We start from the raw sequence: 16,668 nt of genomic DNA, 5'->3' as shown, positions 1-16,668 counted from the left end.
ATAAGGGATTTGGCAATAATAAGCTCATGATGAGTATTTAACATCAGCACATTAAATTGTATTTTATAAGACTATCTCTTTTAGTTTTTGCTAATAATAATTCACAGGGTCTCCTGATAAAGCAAGAAAAATGGCTGGATTATCGACCACAAGGGTAGCCTTTATTAATAATACTAATATTCAACCCAATACTCAAGATCAAGAACGCAAACCTTCTTCTCTGATAATAATAATAAAAAAGTCTTCATTTATTTAACTATTCTAGGGTGTTTGTTTTTGAGGTGGAGATGGAGTTATGTGTGTGGGATCCACCAAAAAAACTAAAAAAAAACAATAAAAAGTAGCTTTTATGGTTGAGTTTTATACATAAATAGATTTTATCTAATCTTAAACTCAACCACAAAATCTAAAACAAATACACCTAATGCACGCACAGTATATATGGTATAGATATTTTTTTTAAAAGGAGGACTGAGTTGATTGTAATAGCAAGGAAAAAAAAAAGAAAAAAGAAAAAAAAGCAATACGACAGGGCTGGACCATTTGGTTTCAGCATGCACACAAGTGTCACGTATACATCTCTCGGGACTAGCATCACCAAAGCTTCTACAAGTTACAACTAGAAATCAAACGCTCTCTCTGTCGGCTATTGTTTTTTCTGAGAATGCCAATTTTCGCTCTCTTTATATCTGCGGCGAAACTCGCCGGAGTTCTAGCGACAGTCACCGTCGCCGCCAACGTCTTCTCTTTCTCGCTTTACCGGAAGAAGAACCTCAAACCTTTCAAGTCACCTATCGACGAGTCAGCTGAGATTCTTGCGTCTTTCAATTTAAACGGTAAGTTTTGCCAATTATCTTTAGAATTTCTCAACTTTCCAATCCCTAGATAATTACCGATTTTACTGTTTTCGTGTATCATTTGTAGTTTTTATTTTTGGTTTTTATTTCTTGTAAGTTCGTGATGAAGTGAAGTGAAGGAGAGCTCGTTGTTGTGATTCAAGCAAATATAGATGGCGAGTGAAGATTGCACTGAAATTGCACAAAAAATAAAGAACGCTGATTTTTACAATTTTTTTTTAATTACTTATTTTAGCACCTTTTATTTTAAGAAAATGGAGCAATAAAAAAGTTCGTTAATTTTAGTTTATCGTAATATGGATAGAGTTTATACAATTTTAAAATATTAACTTGACAACGGAATTTAGTCGAATCAAATATTTTGAGTGCGCGCGCTTTTATATCTATTATATATAGATTGTTATGAATTTAGAATCCCTCATTGCTTTAACGAGTCTTATGATGTGATTTAGCTCAGCTCACCCAAAGCTTGACGAGTTTTTTTGGGTTGAATATGAGTTCTCTAACATGTACATAGGGATTGAAATGATCCTCAGACTTCATGCATTATCCACTGGGAATCTTTTGGCGTTGAGAAAAAGACCCAATGATTGGGGGATGAATGTTTAATTGTTCCATACAAATCGGAATTTGCTGGAATGGTGGGTGTGATAACTCTTCTTGCTGGTATGGGATTGGAATTAAGGGGACTTGTTGATTGTAAGAGCATCTGATCAGTCTGGATATGATGAATGGATTTGTAATACCAGTGTTTGTTCTGTGATTTTTGGCAGAAGGAGAAGATGAGTTTTTCTTTGGATTGGCAACCGCCCCGGCCCATGTTGAGGACAGGCTTAATGATTCTTGGCTTCAGTTCGCAGAAGAAAATCCTTGTGACAAATCACAGCCAGACCAGGGCATGGAAACAGCAGATGCGCTGATGGGTTCGGCTGCTGGTGATGGTGGATCTCAGCCAGCTTCTGTTTCTAATAAAGATGTGAATAAGGTGGATATGAAGAAGAGGAAGCCTCTCAAAGTAGCTATGGAAGCCATGATCAGAGGGTTTGAAAAGCATGCAGAAGATGAACTGCCTACGACAAACGAAGAGTGTCATCACAATGTAGCTGCATGGCACAATGTTCCCCACCCGTAAGCCTTCTTCTATAGTACTTTGGAGCAGTGAGCTTTTTTTATTTTTTGTTTTTTATATTGACGTGCAGAGGAAATAACAATATCCATCTTTCTTCTTCCAGTAGCTAGCACTTTTCTAATCAGTAATTCCATCTGTAATTTGCATCATTGGTTGTTCACTTGATTAATTGATAGGTTCAATTGATTTTAGGGAAGAGAGGCTGAGATTTTGGTCTGATCCTGATACAGAGCTGAAGCTGGCAAAGGATACTGGTGTTAGTGTCTTTCGAATGGGAATTGATTGGACAAGAATCATGCCAGAGGAGCCTGTCAATGGGCTTAAAGAGACTGTAAGTTATAAGCCGAGTGCTCGTGCTAGACATTGCTTTTGATGTGTTATAATGCTTCCTGTTGATGTTTGGATAAGCAAGGAAATTAGTGGTGTAGAATTTGAACTTAATGTTGTCAAAAGAAGCCTTTCTCGCATGATAAGATACCAGAAAAAGTATCCTGGCCCTTAAATTTTTTGGGGGATGAGTTTACATTTCAATTGCATAATCTTCTTTTTTAGGTTAATTTTGCTGCATTGGAGCGATATAAGTGGATCATCACCAGAGTTCACTCTTATGGAATGAAGGTGATGTTGACCCTGTTCCATCACTCATTGCCACCATGGGCTGGTGAATATGGTGGATGGAAGCTGGAGAAAACTGTTGATTATTTTATGGATTTTACCAGGTTGGCATTCTATTAAGTGGTGGACTACCCAGTATGTTGTACTCTGCAGTTCATATTATTTTCTTCTTTTTTGTTACTAACTGAAACCCTTGACCACTCTGATTCTCTTTTATCTTCTTTTTAAAAAAAGAACATGAACAAGAACAAAAACAAACAAAGAGCACTCTTGCTCAAATTACATTCTTGTAGATATAGAAGTTTCTGAATATTCTCTCAGTTTGGTTTAATGGCCATGGCTCAAAATGATGGAATATGCTCCTTGAGTTTGTAAATAACACTTGAATGTGCTCCATCAATGCAGGCTTATTGTTGACAGTGTATCAGAGCTTGTGGACTATTGGGTGATATTTAATGAGCCTCATGTCTTTTGCATGCTTACTTATTGTGCGGGTGCTTGGCCAGGCGGTCATCCTGATATGCTGGAAGTTGCCACTTCTGCTCTACCAACAGGTGTTTTCAACCAGGCCATGCATTGGATAGCTATTGCACACTCAAAGGCCTACGACTATATCCATGGAAAGAGGTTTTTTATTTTCCTCTCTTTCTGAAAATTTGTCTGAAGAATTTCCAAAGTTAAAATAAGGATATTAAGTTGTAATATTTGGAGAAACAAAGGCACTCAGAAATATCACTCACATACGTTATATGTGGTTCATTAAGAAATTATTTGAGCAATGCCTTTATCCCAGTTACTCTGGGTTAGCTGGCTGTTTTGCAATCATGTTTTATATCCCGTCCGAAGTTCTTCTTGGCTTGACTTGCCCTTGCCTACCTAACAGACGAATTATCTTAATTTATTGACAATGCTACTTGCTTTTCTAAATCATTTTTTTTTTAATTCTGCAGCACCTCATCAGAGTCAATAGTTGGGGTAGCACACCATGTATCATTCATGAGGCCATATGGGTTGTTTGATGTTGCTGCTGTTTCAGTGGCCAACTCCCTCACCCTTTTCCCATATGTGGATAGTATCTCCAATAAGCTGGATTTTATTGGAATAAACTACTATGGACAGGTTTGATACTCCTCTAAACTTTTAATTCTTTGAACAATAACATTCTTACTTGTATAACTAATGGTCAGGAAGTGGTATGTGGTGCTGGCCTGAAATTAGTAGACACCAATGAATATAGTGAATCTGGACGTGGAGTATATCCTGATGGCCTGTATCGCACGCTAATTCAATTCCATGAGAGGTACAAACATCTAAAGGTTCCTTACATTATTACGGAGAATGGCGTTTCTGATGAGACAGATCTGATTCGTCGACCATATATTTTGGAACATTTACTAGCTGTTTATGCAGCCATGATCATGGTCCAGACTCTAAACTTGACTTTTCAGTTGTGTTGAAATTATGTTGCTTTTCATAGAACCATGTGATAAGAGCTTGCTTGATATTCCTGTGTTTGATTCATAGGGCATCCCTGTGCTTGGTTACTTCTTCTGGACTATTTCTGACAATTGGGAGTGGGCTGATGGATATGGTCCCAAGTTTGGACTGGTGGCAGTTGATCGTGAAAACAATTTATCAAGGATTCCTCGTCCTTCATATCATCTATTCTCCAAGGTTGAAAACTTTGCATGTTTGCCTTTGATTCATTGGTGCTCTCCTCACATTCTTTCCTTATCATACTTAAATTTGCTGTAAATTCAGGTCGCATCTACAGGGATGATCACACGTGAAGATCGGGCACGTGCATGGAATGACCTCCAAAGAGCTGCTAAAGAGAAAAAAACAAGGCCATTTTATCGGGCGGTGAATAAATATGGTTTAATGTTCTCAGGTAAACAGAGGTCACATTCTCTTGTTTCCTGAATCTAATTTGTTTCCCCATCATCGCATTATAGCTGGAATTAATTCCCTGCAATAACAAGATGTTAGATATGTCTATGCTTTTAGGCACAACTTGCCCTGGAATCCTTTTTTCTCTATCCTCTAAGCTTAGAATTTTTATTAAGCTTTTCCTATTTGGGCGTGATATCCTCCTATTAATGTATACACGTCATCTTCTATTAACAGGAGGGCTTGACCAACCTATACAGCGGCCATATATTGAAAGAGATTGGCGATTTGGACATTATGAGATGGAAGGTCTCCAGGACCCGTTAAGCCGCCTGTCAAGATGCTTTCTTCGACCATTTTCGATCAAAAGTAAAAGAAAAGATTGGAAGGATGACACTGAATTGATTCTCCAGCCTCTAACATAAAGCTTCTGATTGCTTATTCAATAAACTCGTGTACACACGCTTCCTCTTATAAATCTGCTAATTTACATGCTCCAGCACATTTATGGCAGTTTGTAAATCAACTCAGAACAACACCTTATGAGGCCTTATTAGAGTATTGTTTTAACAAAGAGTTATACTTTTTAAGTGCATAGATAGGCGTTTCATTGCCTTGCATGTTTTGTCCGAGATCCTGCCAGTTAAATTGTCAGTTTAGTGAGCTTCCAATTCTCTCATTAACGTTCTTCCTTGCGAAAGATTTTGAGTTTAGTTTTGGAGTGATCGAACAATAGCATCCCTCCCCTTTGCGAAATTTGTTAAAGCCTCGAACAGATGGTAGACTTCTAGATTGGACCGAACACAACGTTTCCAAATTGTTCTCGACCTCTGACAAGCCATTTCTTATTTACTCGTTCTTCTAGCAGTGTCCATAACTAATGACAGTTGTGAAAAATGCTTATGCTCTCCTTCTGATGAATAACGTTGACTTTTCCAGATGCTGCAATGAATAACATGGCTCAAACTTCCCGAGGGCTACTTTTGTAATTGGAAGTTCAGTCTAGACTCTTGACTGTTTTCGTAGGTAGATGAGATATCGCAAATTCCTGAATAAGAGTATTATTGCGTGAATAAGTACAAAATGTTGCATAGTTCTACGACACTGCTGTGTTTTTAATTCAATTGTAGATGTGTTATCTTATCCCTACCTCTTCTTCCAACTGTTGGGAACACCAATTGTGCTGGATGTATATATGTTGTGCATTGCACTCCTTTTCCACCTTGCTTGCTTTGTGTAAGCTAACACTTCCATGTATGGATAATTATCGATGCATTATAAAGTCATCAGTGTCTTTCTTATATAATAATATAAAAAATCTCATTTACATGAGAAGATTTCTTGATGTATTATTAGAATCTGTGCTAGTTTTAAATTTTAAAAAAATTCATTTTAAAAATGTATTAAAAAATAATATAAATTACATCTTATTAACTAATTTAATAATATAATTATATTTGTATTTGGAATACAAATCACGCTTTCACCTAACATTGTATCAGTATATATCATCTGACTCTGTTTGGAGTTTACTCGACAAAAATCCGAATCAGTCCCAGCAGGGACACTTGTAGCTAGTGGAAAGAGGACCATCACGGCTGTTGAAAAAGTTAAAGGATTGCAAATAATTGATCGCACCCATCTGAATTTCTGATGCACATGTTGGACTCTCTCTCTCTCTCTCTCTCTCTCTCTCTCTACGCACTCGCATAAGAGTGGTCAAATACTCGCCGCACTTCATATATATGATGTGAAAATGTTTAGAGGATAACTAAAAGGGATCTCCATGGCTTTAATTGATAGACCTTTCCTATCTCTCTTGTGCATATATTTATTTCTTGGTTCCTTAGTTATTCCTTGCATTAAAGCATTAGAAACAAACCCTGAAACTCAGGAATCTGATAGAGTAATTAATTTGCCGGGCCAACCTTCTAACCCGTCAATCTCACAGTTCTCAGGTTATGTCACCGTCAATAAAGAACATGGGAGAGCCCTTTTTTACTGGTTCTTTGAAGCTCAATCTGAAACATCCAAGAAGCCTCTCCTTCTGTGGCTAAATGGAGGTACTGTCACATTTTATTTATTTTTAATAATTCCAATTCAACATGTTTATATAAACGCAATTTAGATACTATACCTTTGATATCCTCGTTTATGTAATTCAAATTGCTTGTGTTTTTGAAGGGCCCGGCTGTTCATCTATTGGATATGGTGCTGCTTCAGAGTTAGGTCCACTAAGAGTTTCTAAAGATGGCGCTGGCGTTTACTTCAACGAATATGCTTGGAGTAAAGGTCCTCTCTGCATGTACTTCTATTACTTCACTTAGTTTTCTTTAATTGCCCATATAAAAATCTGTATGCATTGGTGGATTTGGGAGGTTCCATGCTAGAAAAGATGATCAAGGCTGACTTTTTGAAACGCTCTCCTTGCAGAAGCAAATATACTATTTCTTGAATCCCCAGTTGGAGTTGGGTTCTCTTACACCAACACCTCATCTGATCTCACCTTATTAGATGATAATTTTGTGGGTGAGGCATCTTTCTTGAAAGTGAAACTCTTATAATTTTTTTATGTTTATCTGTAATTGATGGTAATTGGTCTTTTCACCAGCTGAGGATGCCTATACTTTCTTGGTGAAATGGTTGCAAAGATTTCCCCAATACAAAAGCCGTGATTTCTTCATTTCAGGAGAGAGTTATGCTGGTGAGATTGCCTAGTCAACTAACCCCCCTTCTCCGGGTTCTCCCCCCTCTCTCTAACGTTCATTCTTGGTATCTGCAGGCCACTATGTGCCTCAGCTGGCAGAGCTTGTCTATGATAGAAACAAGGATAAAACTAAATATCCACTGATCAATCTGAAGGGTTTTATTGTAAGAGCTTAGGCCCAATATCAGTACTTTGATCCATAGCTGCATCAAGTTAATTTATAAGATTTTTCATGTATAAATTTACCACGACCACTATTCGATTCAAGGAATTCATGAACTTTGTCCGTGCAACCCCTGTGCAGGTAGGAAATCCAGAAACCAATGACTACTATGATTACAAAGGCTTGCTAGAATATGCGTGGAGCCATGCTGTAATATCAGACCAGATCTATGACAAGGCCAAACAAGTATGTGATTTCACAGTTTCCAACTGGTCTAGTGACTGCAATGACGCCATGAACTTAGTGTTCGAGAAATACAACGAAATTGATATCTACAATATATATGCCCCTACATGTCTTATTAACACTACATCTTCATCTATTGGTAGCAATGATTCACTCACCAAGGTAATAATGTCATCTCCATTGAATTTGAAAAGAAAAGTTCCATTCCATACGTTGAAAAAAGGGTAGATTAAGAATGTAAGTGGGTGCTACAGGTGAACAATTACATGATAAGAAGGCTTAGAATCCCTGGAGGTTACGACCCTTGTTATTCAACATACACTGAGGAGTATTTTAACAGGGCTGATGTTCAATCATCCCTTCATGCAAAAATTAGTGGAAATTCTAGAGGGAAATGGAGGGTCTGCAAGTAAGTAAACTTGTCACACACCAGATATCTGTTCATTGATAAACATTTTTCTTTGTAGTGCAATCTTATATATGGTATATTTCTAATGGAACACTTATTTTCTTTCCAGCGCTCTCATTCTGTACAAATACAATTTTACTGTGTTCTCTGTCCTCCCAATCTACACCAAGCTCATCAAGGGCGGTCTCAAGATCTGGATATACAGGTAAAGTACCTGAGTTTCAGTGTGTAAATTTTTTTTAGTACTTCCTGCCTGGCGCTCCATGCATGTTGCTGTGATCTTACCTCCAGTAGTACAAGTCTAGAGCCACTCTGTAACGTTCCTTGAGGATGGATAGACCTGTTAGAATGGCAGTATATGATTCCAAAAACTGACCAATAATATAATACCGGGACCATTAATAAAGCAAGCAAAGACAAAAGCATGGTTCGACTTTCAGACTGGAAGGAGGGGTCACGTGTTGCAACTTGCAAATTATTCACATTTCACACACACCCAGCGAGCCCGTGATGACCTTTTTCGTGTTTGTGGCTTTGTGCCTTGTTTTTTAGTTGATCAGTGAAGCTGAGACGGACTAATTTGGATTTGGGTTTGGGTTTGGTGTTTTGTTTGGAACAGTGGGGACGCAGATGGCAGAGTACCCGTTATTGGGTCACGATATTGTATTGAAGCTCTTGGACTGCCTCTCAAATCTGCCTGGCGTTCTTGGTTTCACAACCATCAGGTTCTTTTTGCCTTGCCATCGTTTCCTTGCTTCTTTCCTTCAATCAAGTGCTATAATATTATCCTACTTTATTTTATCGAAAGGTTCTTTCAAAAACCTAGAAAAAAAAGAAAAAAAAGAAGAAGAGATTTATTAGCGGAACCCACTTCTTTAATGCGCTAACTGGACTGAATTATGCGGTTTGGACTTTGGACCTTTAACCTGAGGTGTAGATGGGCTGAACGAGCCTATCTCATAGTGCTCGGTTAAGTCCATAATCTGCCCCAGTTTTACGAGTAGAAATGAGGCTGGAACTTTTGTAATGATAGAGCTAAATCAACCATATCTAATGGCCCGATCAGATTTCCAGAAAATGGTAGACCGTTAGATGAGCATACCGTGCCGTGAGTTCCAAATGAGACCCAATTGTCCACCAATTCGGTAAATATGATTACTCCACCGAATAGGCAAATAAACTGGACTCTGCGTAGGAGAAAACAGAAGTGATTTCTTAAAAGAGTTGGAGATTGATGTTTTCAAGATTACTGCCGTGCACATAAGACTTGATTTTCCAAGTCGAGGAACAGGTTGTTAACGCTGACATGGTTTCATCGCCGTCGCGTGTGTGTATATATATATATATTGCAGGTTGGAGGAAGGATAGTGGAGTACGAGGGATTGACATTTGTGACTGTGAGAGGGGCAGGTCACTTGGTTCCTCTCAACAAGCCCGGCGAGGCTCTCTCGCTTATCCACTCTTTCCTGTCCGGTGAACCTCTCCCTACACGTAAATAGTTCTTCATTCTATTCAATGGCTCAAAGTGTAAGGCCATCACCATTTCTTTGCCCCATCCACTTAATTTCTGTCCATAACACTATTTTCCCATCACCATGAATGTCTATCAGAACTATTTATAAAGGGGGGAAAAGTGTCCCTCTCGGACTTTCTTATACTTTTTGGGGTTCTCTTAAAAAGGGAGTTGAAAAGGTCTTTTTTGGAGCCCACGAAGTTCGAAGTTATAAAGTGGGATCGTTGAATTTTGAATCTTGTTTAGCACACATGTCTTTTTTATGGTTTTTTAAAATATTATAATTATAGTTACTTCGAGTTATAGATATTAAGTATTTTCTTATTCTACAATAAAAATTCATTTCTTTCGTAAAAATTATTTAATTATTCGGTGACTATTTAATAAGATCTATCACATGGGGGGTATGATTAAAAAAAATTAGAAGAATAAAAGTATTATTTATTTTGAAAAATATCATCTTGAAATATGATTAGTAATGTTTTAAATGAACGTACCCTTTTTAATTACACGATAATGACTCCAATTTATATAAGGATTCTGGCTCGCATACGACCAACGCATAGTCGCAGCTATTTAACCGTTGCTTTCACCATTAGCTACAAGTCTACACAAAAAACCACATCCAAATGGCGATTGCTCCTCTTTATTTTTTTATTTTTATTTTATCGGGAATTACTATGATAAAACATAGTATTATGATGCGCAATAAAATAGTTTAAGAGACTGGTAGAATGATTACGCTTTACAGAGTTTTGTTTTTCGTTTCAAACTTCCAAACTAATACTAAAAATATCATATAAAAAATATTTACGGTAATTGTTTAATATTGTTATGTAAGATGTTTTTAAAATAAAAATATATTAAAATGATACTTTTTATGTTTTTTTATATTTTATATTAACAAATTAAAATAATAAAAAATACATAAAAAATATTAATTTAATTTTTTTTATAAAAAACACTTTAAAATACAAAAATTATATCATAATCAATCCAACCAACACTATGATCAGCGGCGAGAATAGAATTTCAAGCAATGTTTTCGTGAATTATTAGCTTTCTTTGTTCCTGACTTTTCGTGGCAAGCAATCCAGTAATAACTATGATAAATAAAAAATTAGTTTTTTATAGCACTGTAATTTTATTTTATTTTTGATAAATTAGCACAATTCAAAACGTGAATGGATAAATAATATAGGTCTATGGATTGTGTTGTCGAGCACAACACAACGCAGAATTTTTTTTAATATATAATTTGTATATTTTCTTAAGATTGTTATTAATAACACATCCTTAAAAATAAAATAAAAAATTATGAATGCAGCACTATTGAAAACAACAAAACCTTTATAAAATGGATATTCAATCTTATGATTTTTTATATATTTAAAATACCAAATACGTTAGCAATAAGTTATATAATCGAGATATGATTTAAAATTAAATCAAAAATTAATTTAAAAAACCTCATCAAATTATAATTGATCCAGTTTAACTTAGTTTATCATGATAAATCAATTGTGATATATATAATAAAATTAAAACAATTCACTTTAATCTTTTATCAAAACTAACCGAATGATCCAAGTTACTAGATTATGGAGTCAATTTATTTATTTTTTTTTTTCAATAAAAAACTAAAGAAATGTTATTTTAATTTTTTTATATTTTACAGTTGACTTTTCAAGCTTGGATTTTAAATCACGAGGTCTATTTTCATCGTTATTTAGTTTTCGAAATATATAAAAAAAAAATATGAATTGACAAATGAATGTCCAAAAAATGCACCAGAAAAGGACAGGCTTTAACTCTCTGTATATATATATATTTTTTAAAAAAAAAGAAAAAAAGAAAGACAACCGGCCAAGTCTCTAACCCTCCGCCAGTACCTTTCTATCAACTTCGTACTGACGAGACTTGAGAGAAATGCTACTCCTACCAGTATTTATTTCATTTAATAATGGTAAGCTCATAATTAAGAATGAGTTAATGCATGTTTCTAATTCGTCTAAAAATCCCTTGTAGCGTAATTAACCTCTAACTCCAGTTATCAAGTTTGTTCTCCACTACTTCCTACAATATTCTTTTTTTTTTTAAGAAAAAAAAAAGATAAGTCAAACTAAACTACGAGTGCTCTGGTCAACAACTCTTATATACAAAAGGACCTTTTGGTTTTCACAATTTTAATTATAGAGTATTTCGCTAACTTATTTTTAATATGTAATTCAAGTATTAAGATAATATTCCTTTTTAAACCGAGTTTTAGATATGTTATTCATATACGAGAAATTTCCTTGTCCCTTCTGTTTTATGACTGCCACTGGTATTCTGGAAAAAAATAAACCATGGAAACATCATCGTACAACCTCACCTTTATATGTAAAACCTTATTTTATATTGACTTTTAAATGGATTTGAGTGTGTTTTTAAAATATATTTGATATAAAAAAGTATTAAATTAATATTTTTATATATATAATTTTAATATGTTGATATTAAAAATAAAAAAATTATTTTAATATATTTTTAAATAAAAACAATTATAAAAAACACTTTACATTACAATACAAAAACACATTAAATCCGTAAGCAAATAAACAAAATCAAACCTCACAAGAACACAAGAGACTTGAACGTATTTTGCCATCCCTTGTCATCCACAAAGATTACACTGAAAAAAAAAAGTGGGAGTTAAACATCATTCTAAACAAGACATCTTTGTCAACCTCGTATCACACATATAGCTCCCATGATCACCTTCCCTCTCTCTACTTTCTATCTCACAGGGGTTTTTCTTTTTCCCTTAATACTCCAAAATCCACTTTCTAAATCTTAAAATTCCGAACTTTAGCTAATTGAAAACCAAAATGTCACATCTTTCCCATGCCCTTTTTAACAAAGGAGATCGACTTGAGGTCCTTAAAAGAGAAAATGGTCCCAGCACTTCAACTTACTATCCAGCTACAGTTGTTAAATCAAATAAAAATCAAGTCTTTATTGAGTACCAAACCTTGATGGTTGAATCAAATTCAAAAGGTCCAAAACGCCTCAGTGAATTTGTTGATTTGGGGTTTGTAAGGCCAAACCCTTCCAAGAGGAAACAACGAGCCCTTTAAAGTGAACGAGAAAGTTGATGTTTACTGTGATAATGGGTCGCATAAAGGGACTGTTAAGGATATTTTAGAGAATTCGAGGTATGCTGTTGGTTTTGATGGTGAATGTAGCGAAGGTATTGTTTCTGAACAATGTAATTTAAGGCTTCATCGTGAATGGGATGAAGGGTCTTGGATCCCGCCTCTGCTTGATCAGGTTTTTTCAACAATCAGTTTTCTTTTGTTTTTTTGTTTTTTGTGTGCTTGTGTGTTTTGGTTAAAGTTGATTGCTTTTTTCTTGCTTTTTTTTTTTATATATATAATCGTGAGATGCGTAGGATTGTTTTAAGGTATTTGTTAGTGTTTTTTGAACATGGGTTGTGGTAATGATTTGAAGTGTTGTTACTGTATTTCCGTGATATTTTTTTTGGTGTTTAACACGCACACTCAGTTTGTGATAGCTTGAATTGCAGAGAAATATTTCTGGGATGGGGTGAAATCGAGAAAGATAATGTTGAAGATAAAATGCAGACTGAAAAAACCCGATCCTGTAGGAAAGGCTGGAGATAAAATGCAACAAATATTTAGGGATGGGACATTGGTGGAGGTCAAGAGTGATGAAGAAGGTTACGATGGTTCTTGGTTTGGTGCAATTATTGTTTGGTGCAATACCTGAACCTTGTCACCGAAGATGAAACTGCACCCCTGAGAGAAATAGTGACTGAACAGAATATCAGACCTAATCCACCCGAAGTTCAGGATGTCATCAAATTTAAACTGCATGAAAAGGTTGACGCATGGTTCAATGAGGGGTGGTGGGAGGGTGTGGTCTCTTCAGTGCTGAGTGGGTTTAAGTATATGGTCCATTTCAACTCTACAAATACACTATGGAATTTGAACATGCTAGGTTGAGACCTCATCAAGATTGGATTAATGGAAAATGGATCAAGGTATAACTTTTAAAGGCTTCTATTTGTGGAACTCTGTATGTGTTGTTGCACAGTAAGGGAAAATGGTATGTTGTTTAATAAGAAATTATTCAGTAAATGAGAGTGTGGTCGCTATGTTTTTATGTGTTGCTGCTGCTTTGAATTGGACAAAAATAATATGTGAAATTTTTTGTCGATAATGTGTTATCTATGCAAACTATGACTGAGGAAAAAATCTTATGCTAGATTCAATTCAGAACCAGTAGGTGGATTGTACATAAGTAGGCTTATAAGTGCTAATCTTGGTGAGGCTTGTTAGCTATTAAGTTCCTGAGTTTTTTCTAAGCACTCAAAAATATTTTTAAGCAAGAATGAATGCGTTCCTCAGAAAAGAAGATTCTGGATTCTCCAGTTGTACTTGGATCCAAATTAATGTGATTATGTTTAGATAAATAGAGAATTGGGACAATTCCCTAATTCCCTGAACTGTCAACAGAAAACATGCAGCACGTTCAGCTTGTTCCTTGTAAAACATATTAGTTATAAATTGAGGCCTTTACTTGTTTGCAACGTAAGGTTATGCCATCAAGGTCTCTGTGCAGCCACCTAAAAATGTGAAAGGCTGTAGCATCTCCAAATTTTTGTCCCAAGTTGTATGTGCAGAATAGCTAATCAAATGCAAATGCTTATGTTGCATAAGCATTCATACTACACTAGGATATCAATTGTGCAGTATACTTTACATCTGACTGTAATGTATATGACCAAAGAAACTGTTTTTTCGCATGCATGCATGATTTTATGCTCTGTGTAGAGTACATGTTTAAAAATAATATTGGTAATTGTTGCTATTGTACTCCATGGAAATGGAATGATCGTGTTTTTCTATTTTTTTTTTCTGTTTCCATGGGGGCTCATTATCTTAAATTATGACAATGCAGGAAGAGTCAATTGTGTTGGAGGGTAATGGAAGGACTCCAAAACCCAAGTTCAGCAAGGGAACAAGGGTGGAGGTCAAAAGTGAAGAAGTTGGTTTCCAGGGTTCTTGGTACTCTGCAACCATTGTGGAAGTGATGGAGAATGACAAATTTCTGGTTCAATATCACAACCTTGTAACAGATGATGAAACTGGTTCCCTTAGACATAAGGCCTTCACACCCTCGTATTCAACGTGCCTACGCTTTTGAATTGTCTGAAATAGTTGATGCTTGGTATAATGATGGATGGTGGATGGGCTGTATTGTCAAAGTTCATAATAAACTGAAGTACACAGTGCACTTCAAAACAACAGAGGAATTGGAGTTTGAACTTTGCGAGCTGAGGCCTCATCAAGAATGGATTGATAGAAATTGGTTCACTGTTCCAAAGATATGCAGTTTGTACCTACACTAACGCAAGACCCATACAATGACATGGCTTATGGCATACACAATCCTGCTTCCCACTTTATAAACATGCAAAATCATGTCTTCCACTTGGAATTCTCGCTTGTATATGGCTCCAAACATAACCAACAATACTGTTTGACATCTCCTTTGAGCACTATGGTATTCAACTAACCTTTGATTTAATGCAAGCAAAATAGGTTTCTCATGACTTTCATCAGTTTTTTAATGTAGGAATTGATATAAAATCTCACAGAATAACTGGTTAGGCATCTGTTTTCAGCACACCTGGTTATGGTCTCAACTAAACTTTGATTTATGCTTGCAAAACAGGTTGTGTATGACCTTTATCGGATTCTAAAATCAAGTAGGAATTGATCATAAAATCTCAGGGAAAGCTGGAAGTTAAGGATGTATGAAATGCCTTTGGAATGTACAGGTTTATACTTGAATAGTTTGGATGAACTCTCTGACACATGCCAAGGATATGTTATTTATTCGTTACTCAATTTGCTGTATTTTTCCTCTGCTACGTAGGTGTGTAAAAGATTCCCTTGTTTCACTAACCTAACTATTGCCACAATTGATGCTGTTTGGACCTCCCATTGCCTGATCTGTTTGGTTTTTGCTGCACTTGTCAAATGCCTCCTTTTTCTCTTCTGGTTGCAGAATTGGTGCTTCTGATCCCCGGATTCTGTGGCTGGATTCAGTCCAAAATCGAAATGTCTTCTGCCAGAACATGCTTTTAAGCTTCTATGCAATCACTGCTTCCATCTTGATTGGGGCTTTAATGTATTATAAGGTTAACTGTCATGCACTTTGGATGTTTTGGTCACTGTCCTTAAAGCCCAGTTGCCAGGTAACAATGCCAAGTGCCAACTGTTTTATACTTAAGGAGACTGCACTGACATTGATTATGTAAAATGCTAATGATAGCTATATCTCTGCTTGAACATATTATTACTTAGTTCAACTCTAGGCTGCCATTATATTTGACATGTGTGGCCAAGTTCTGCCAAGTTATTTAAATTCTCTGAATAATTAGTGTCAGCAACCAGCAAGAAAAGTTTTCAATTTTATTTATAATCCTTTTATTTGAAGGCGAGAGTAATTCTGGTAGAAACAAAATAAAAATTTGATGGGTTAATTTTCGATCATATAATTGGCTACTGAGCAAAACAAACCATCTTCGCAATATCTTCTTGTATTAGAGTCCAAAACTAGGTTTTAGGACAAATGAAAGGAATGCAGCCAAGTGTTTATTGCTCCAGGCTTTTTATTTTAGATTTAAGTTCAGCTGATCAAAGTTTAGGGTTTGTCGGTTTATGTAGCCTACAGCAGTACTCTCGGCTGGTATTTGCCAGCCTCAGCTGTCCGTGAGTCGTTAGATCAAATCACGTGATGTTTGCACATAGAAGGAGAAGAGTGCAATGCTGTCTTTAGCATTTCCCTTTCAATGTTGCTGCCTTTGCCCGCCCCCCGAGCCCCCGGGGCTCCAATGTGCAAAACAAAAGGCTTAATGTTTTCTCAACCACCTCGACTCCTGAGTCCTGACATGGCAATGTCATTTTCCAGAATTATCCTTTGGTTACGTGAATGCAGGGAATAGGCAAGAAGCAGCAGCAGAATCAATCAAGCATATTCTTAGGCAACAAACAGGTATAGGTATATTATTATTATCTTTTCTACACAAGCTTTTACTTTGAACCTAAACAATTGGCCCAAGAAAA

General features: G+C 36.0%; 2 protein-coding genes and 1 long non-coding RNA gene across 4 annotated transcripts; all 3 read left to right on the top strand.

Annotated features, from left to right (window-relative positions):
- Positions 1–567: 567 nt before the first annotated feature.
- On the top strand, positions 568–5,086 carry LOC7468118 (beta-glucosidase-like SFR2, chloroplastic). Its single transcript, XM_006378491.3, has 10 exons — positions 568–836; positions 1,631–1,985; positions 2,179–2,317; positions 2,539–2,705; positions 3,007–3,228; positions 3,552–3,720; positions 3,789–4,022; positions 4,126–4,275; positions 4,363–4,492; positions 4,729–5,086. Exons 1-10 carry the CDS (start codon positions 665–667, stop codon positions 4,914–4,916), a joined length of 1,926 nt encoding a protein of 641 aa, XP_006378553.1. The 5' UTR covers positions 568–664; the 3' UTR covers positions 4,917–5,086.
- Positions 5,087–6,150: 1,064 nt separating this feature from the next.
- LOC7468117 (serine carboxypeptidase-like 26) lies at positions 6,151–9,765 on the top strand. The gene is made up of 10 exons (XM_002316021.4): positions 6,151–6,554; positions 6,676–6,783; positions 6,925–7,020; positions 7,103–7,195; positions 7,274–7,362; positions 7,503–7,769; positions 7,862–8,016; positions 8,126–8,221; positions 8,636–8,741; positions 9,369–9,765. Exons 1-10 carry the CDS (start codon positions 6,278–6,280, stop codon positions 9,513–9,515), a joined length of 1,434 nt encoding a protein of 477 aa, XP_002316057.4. The 5' UTR covers positions 6,151–6,277; the 3' UTR covers positions 9,516–9,765.
- Positions 9,766–12,151: 2,386 nt separating this feature from the next.
- LOC7485847 (uncharacterized) lies at positions 12,152–15,936 on the top strand. Of its 2 annotated transcripts, XR_008060433.1 has the most exons (5): positions 12,152–12,841; positions 13,098–13,574; positions 14,495–15,100; positions 15,272–15,475; positions 15,608–15,936. It is a non-coding gene; the product is annotated as an uncharacterized LOC7485847 (long non-coding RNA). The 2 variants fall into 2 exon arrangements; XR_008060432.1 differs by having other exon boundaries at positions 15,272–15,936.
- Positions 15,937–16,668: the final 732 nt, after the last annotated feature.

Source organism: Populus trichocarpa, chromosome 10 (genome assembly GCF_000002775.5).
Source record: "Populus trichocarpa isolate Nisqually-1 chromosome 10, P.trichocarpa_v4.1, whole genome shotgun sequence".
Classification (NCBI taxonomy): domain Eukaryota; kingdom Viridiplantae; phylum Streptophyta; class Magnoliopsida; order Malpighiales; family Salicaceae; genus Populus; species Populus trichocarpa.
This window is presented reverse-complemented; position numbering and strand designations above follow the sequence as displayed.

What these genes read in the sequence shown, in the direction of transcription:
- LOC7468117 (XM_002316021.4), top strand. Translation starts at nt 6,278, where the DNA reads ATGGCTTTAATTGATAGACCTTTCCTATCTCTCTTGTGCATATATTTA. An exon ending in CCTTCTGTGGCTAAATGGAG is followed by an intron (nt 6,555 to 6,675) that starts GTACTGTCACAT and finishes GTGTTTTTGAAG; the next exon opens with GGCCCGGCTGTTCATCTATT. An exon ending in TTCAGGAGAGAGTTATGCTG is followed by an intron (nt 7,196 to 7,273) that starts GTGAGATTGCCT and finishes TGGTATCTGCAG; the next exon opens with GCCACTATGTGCCTCAGCTG.
- LOC7468118 (XM_006378491.3), top strand. Translation starts at nt 665, where the DNA reads ATGCCAATTTTCGCTCTCTTTATATCTGCGGCGAAACTCGCCGGAGTT. An exon ending in TCAATGGGCTTAAAGAGACT is followed by an intron (nt 2,318 to 2,538) that starts GTAAGTTATAAG and finishes CTTCTTTTTTAG; the next exon opens with GTTAATTTTGCTGCATTGGA. An exon ending in TATTTTATGGATTTTACCAG is followed by an intron (nt 2,706 to 3,006) that starts GTTGGCATTCTA and finishes CCATCAATGCAG; the next exon opens with GCTTATTGTTGACAGTGTAT.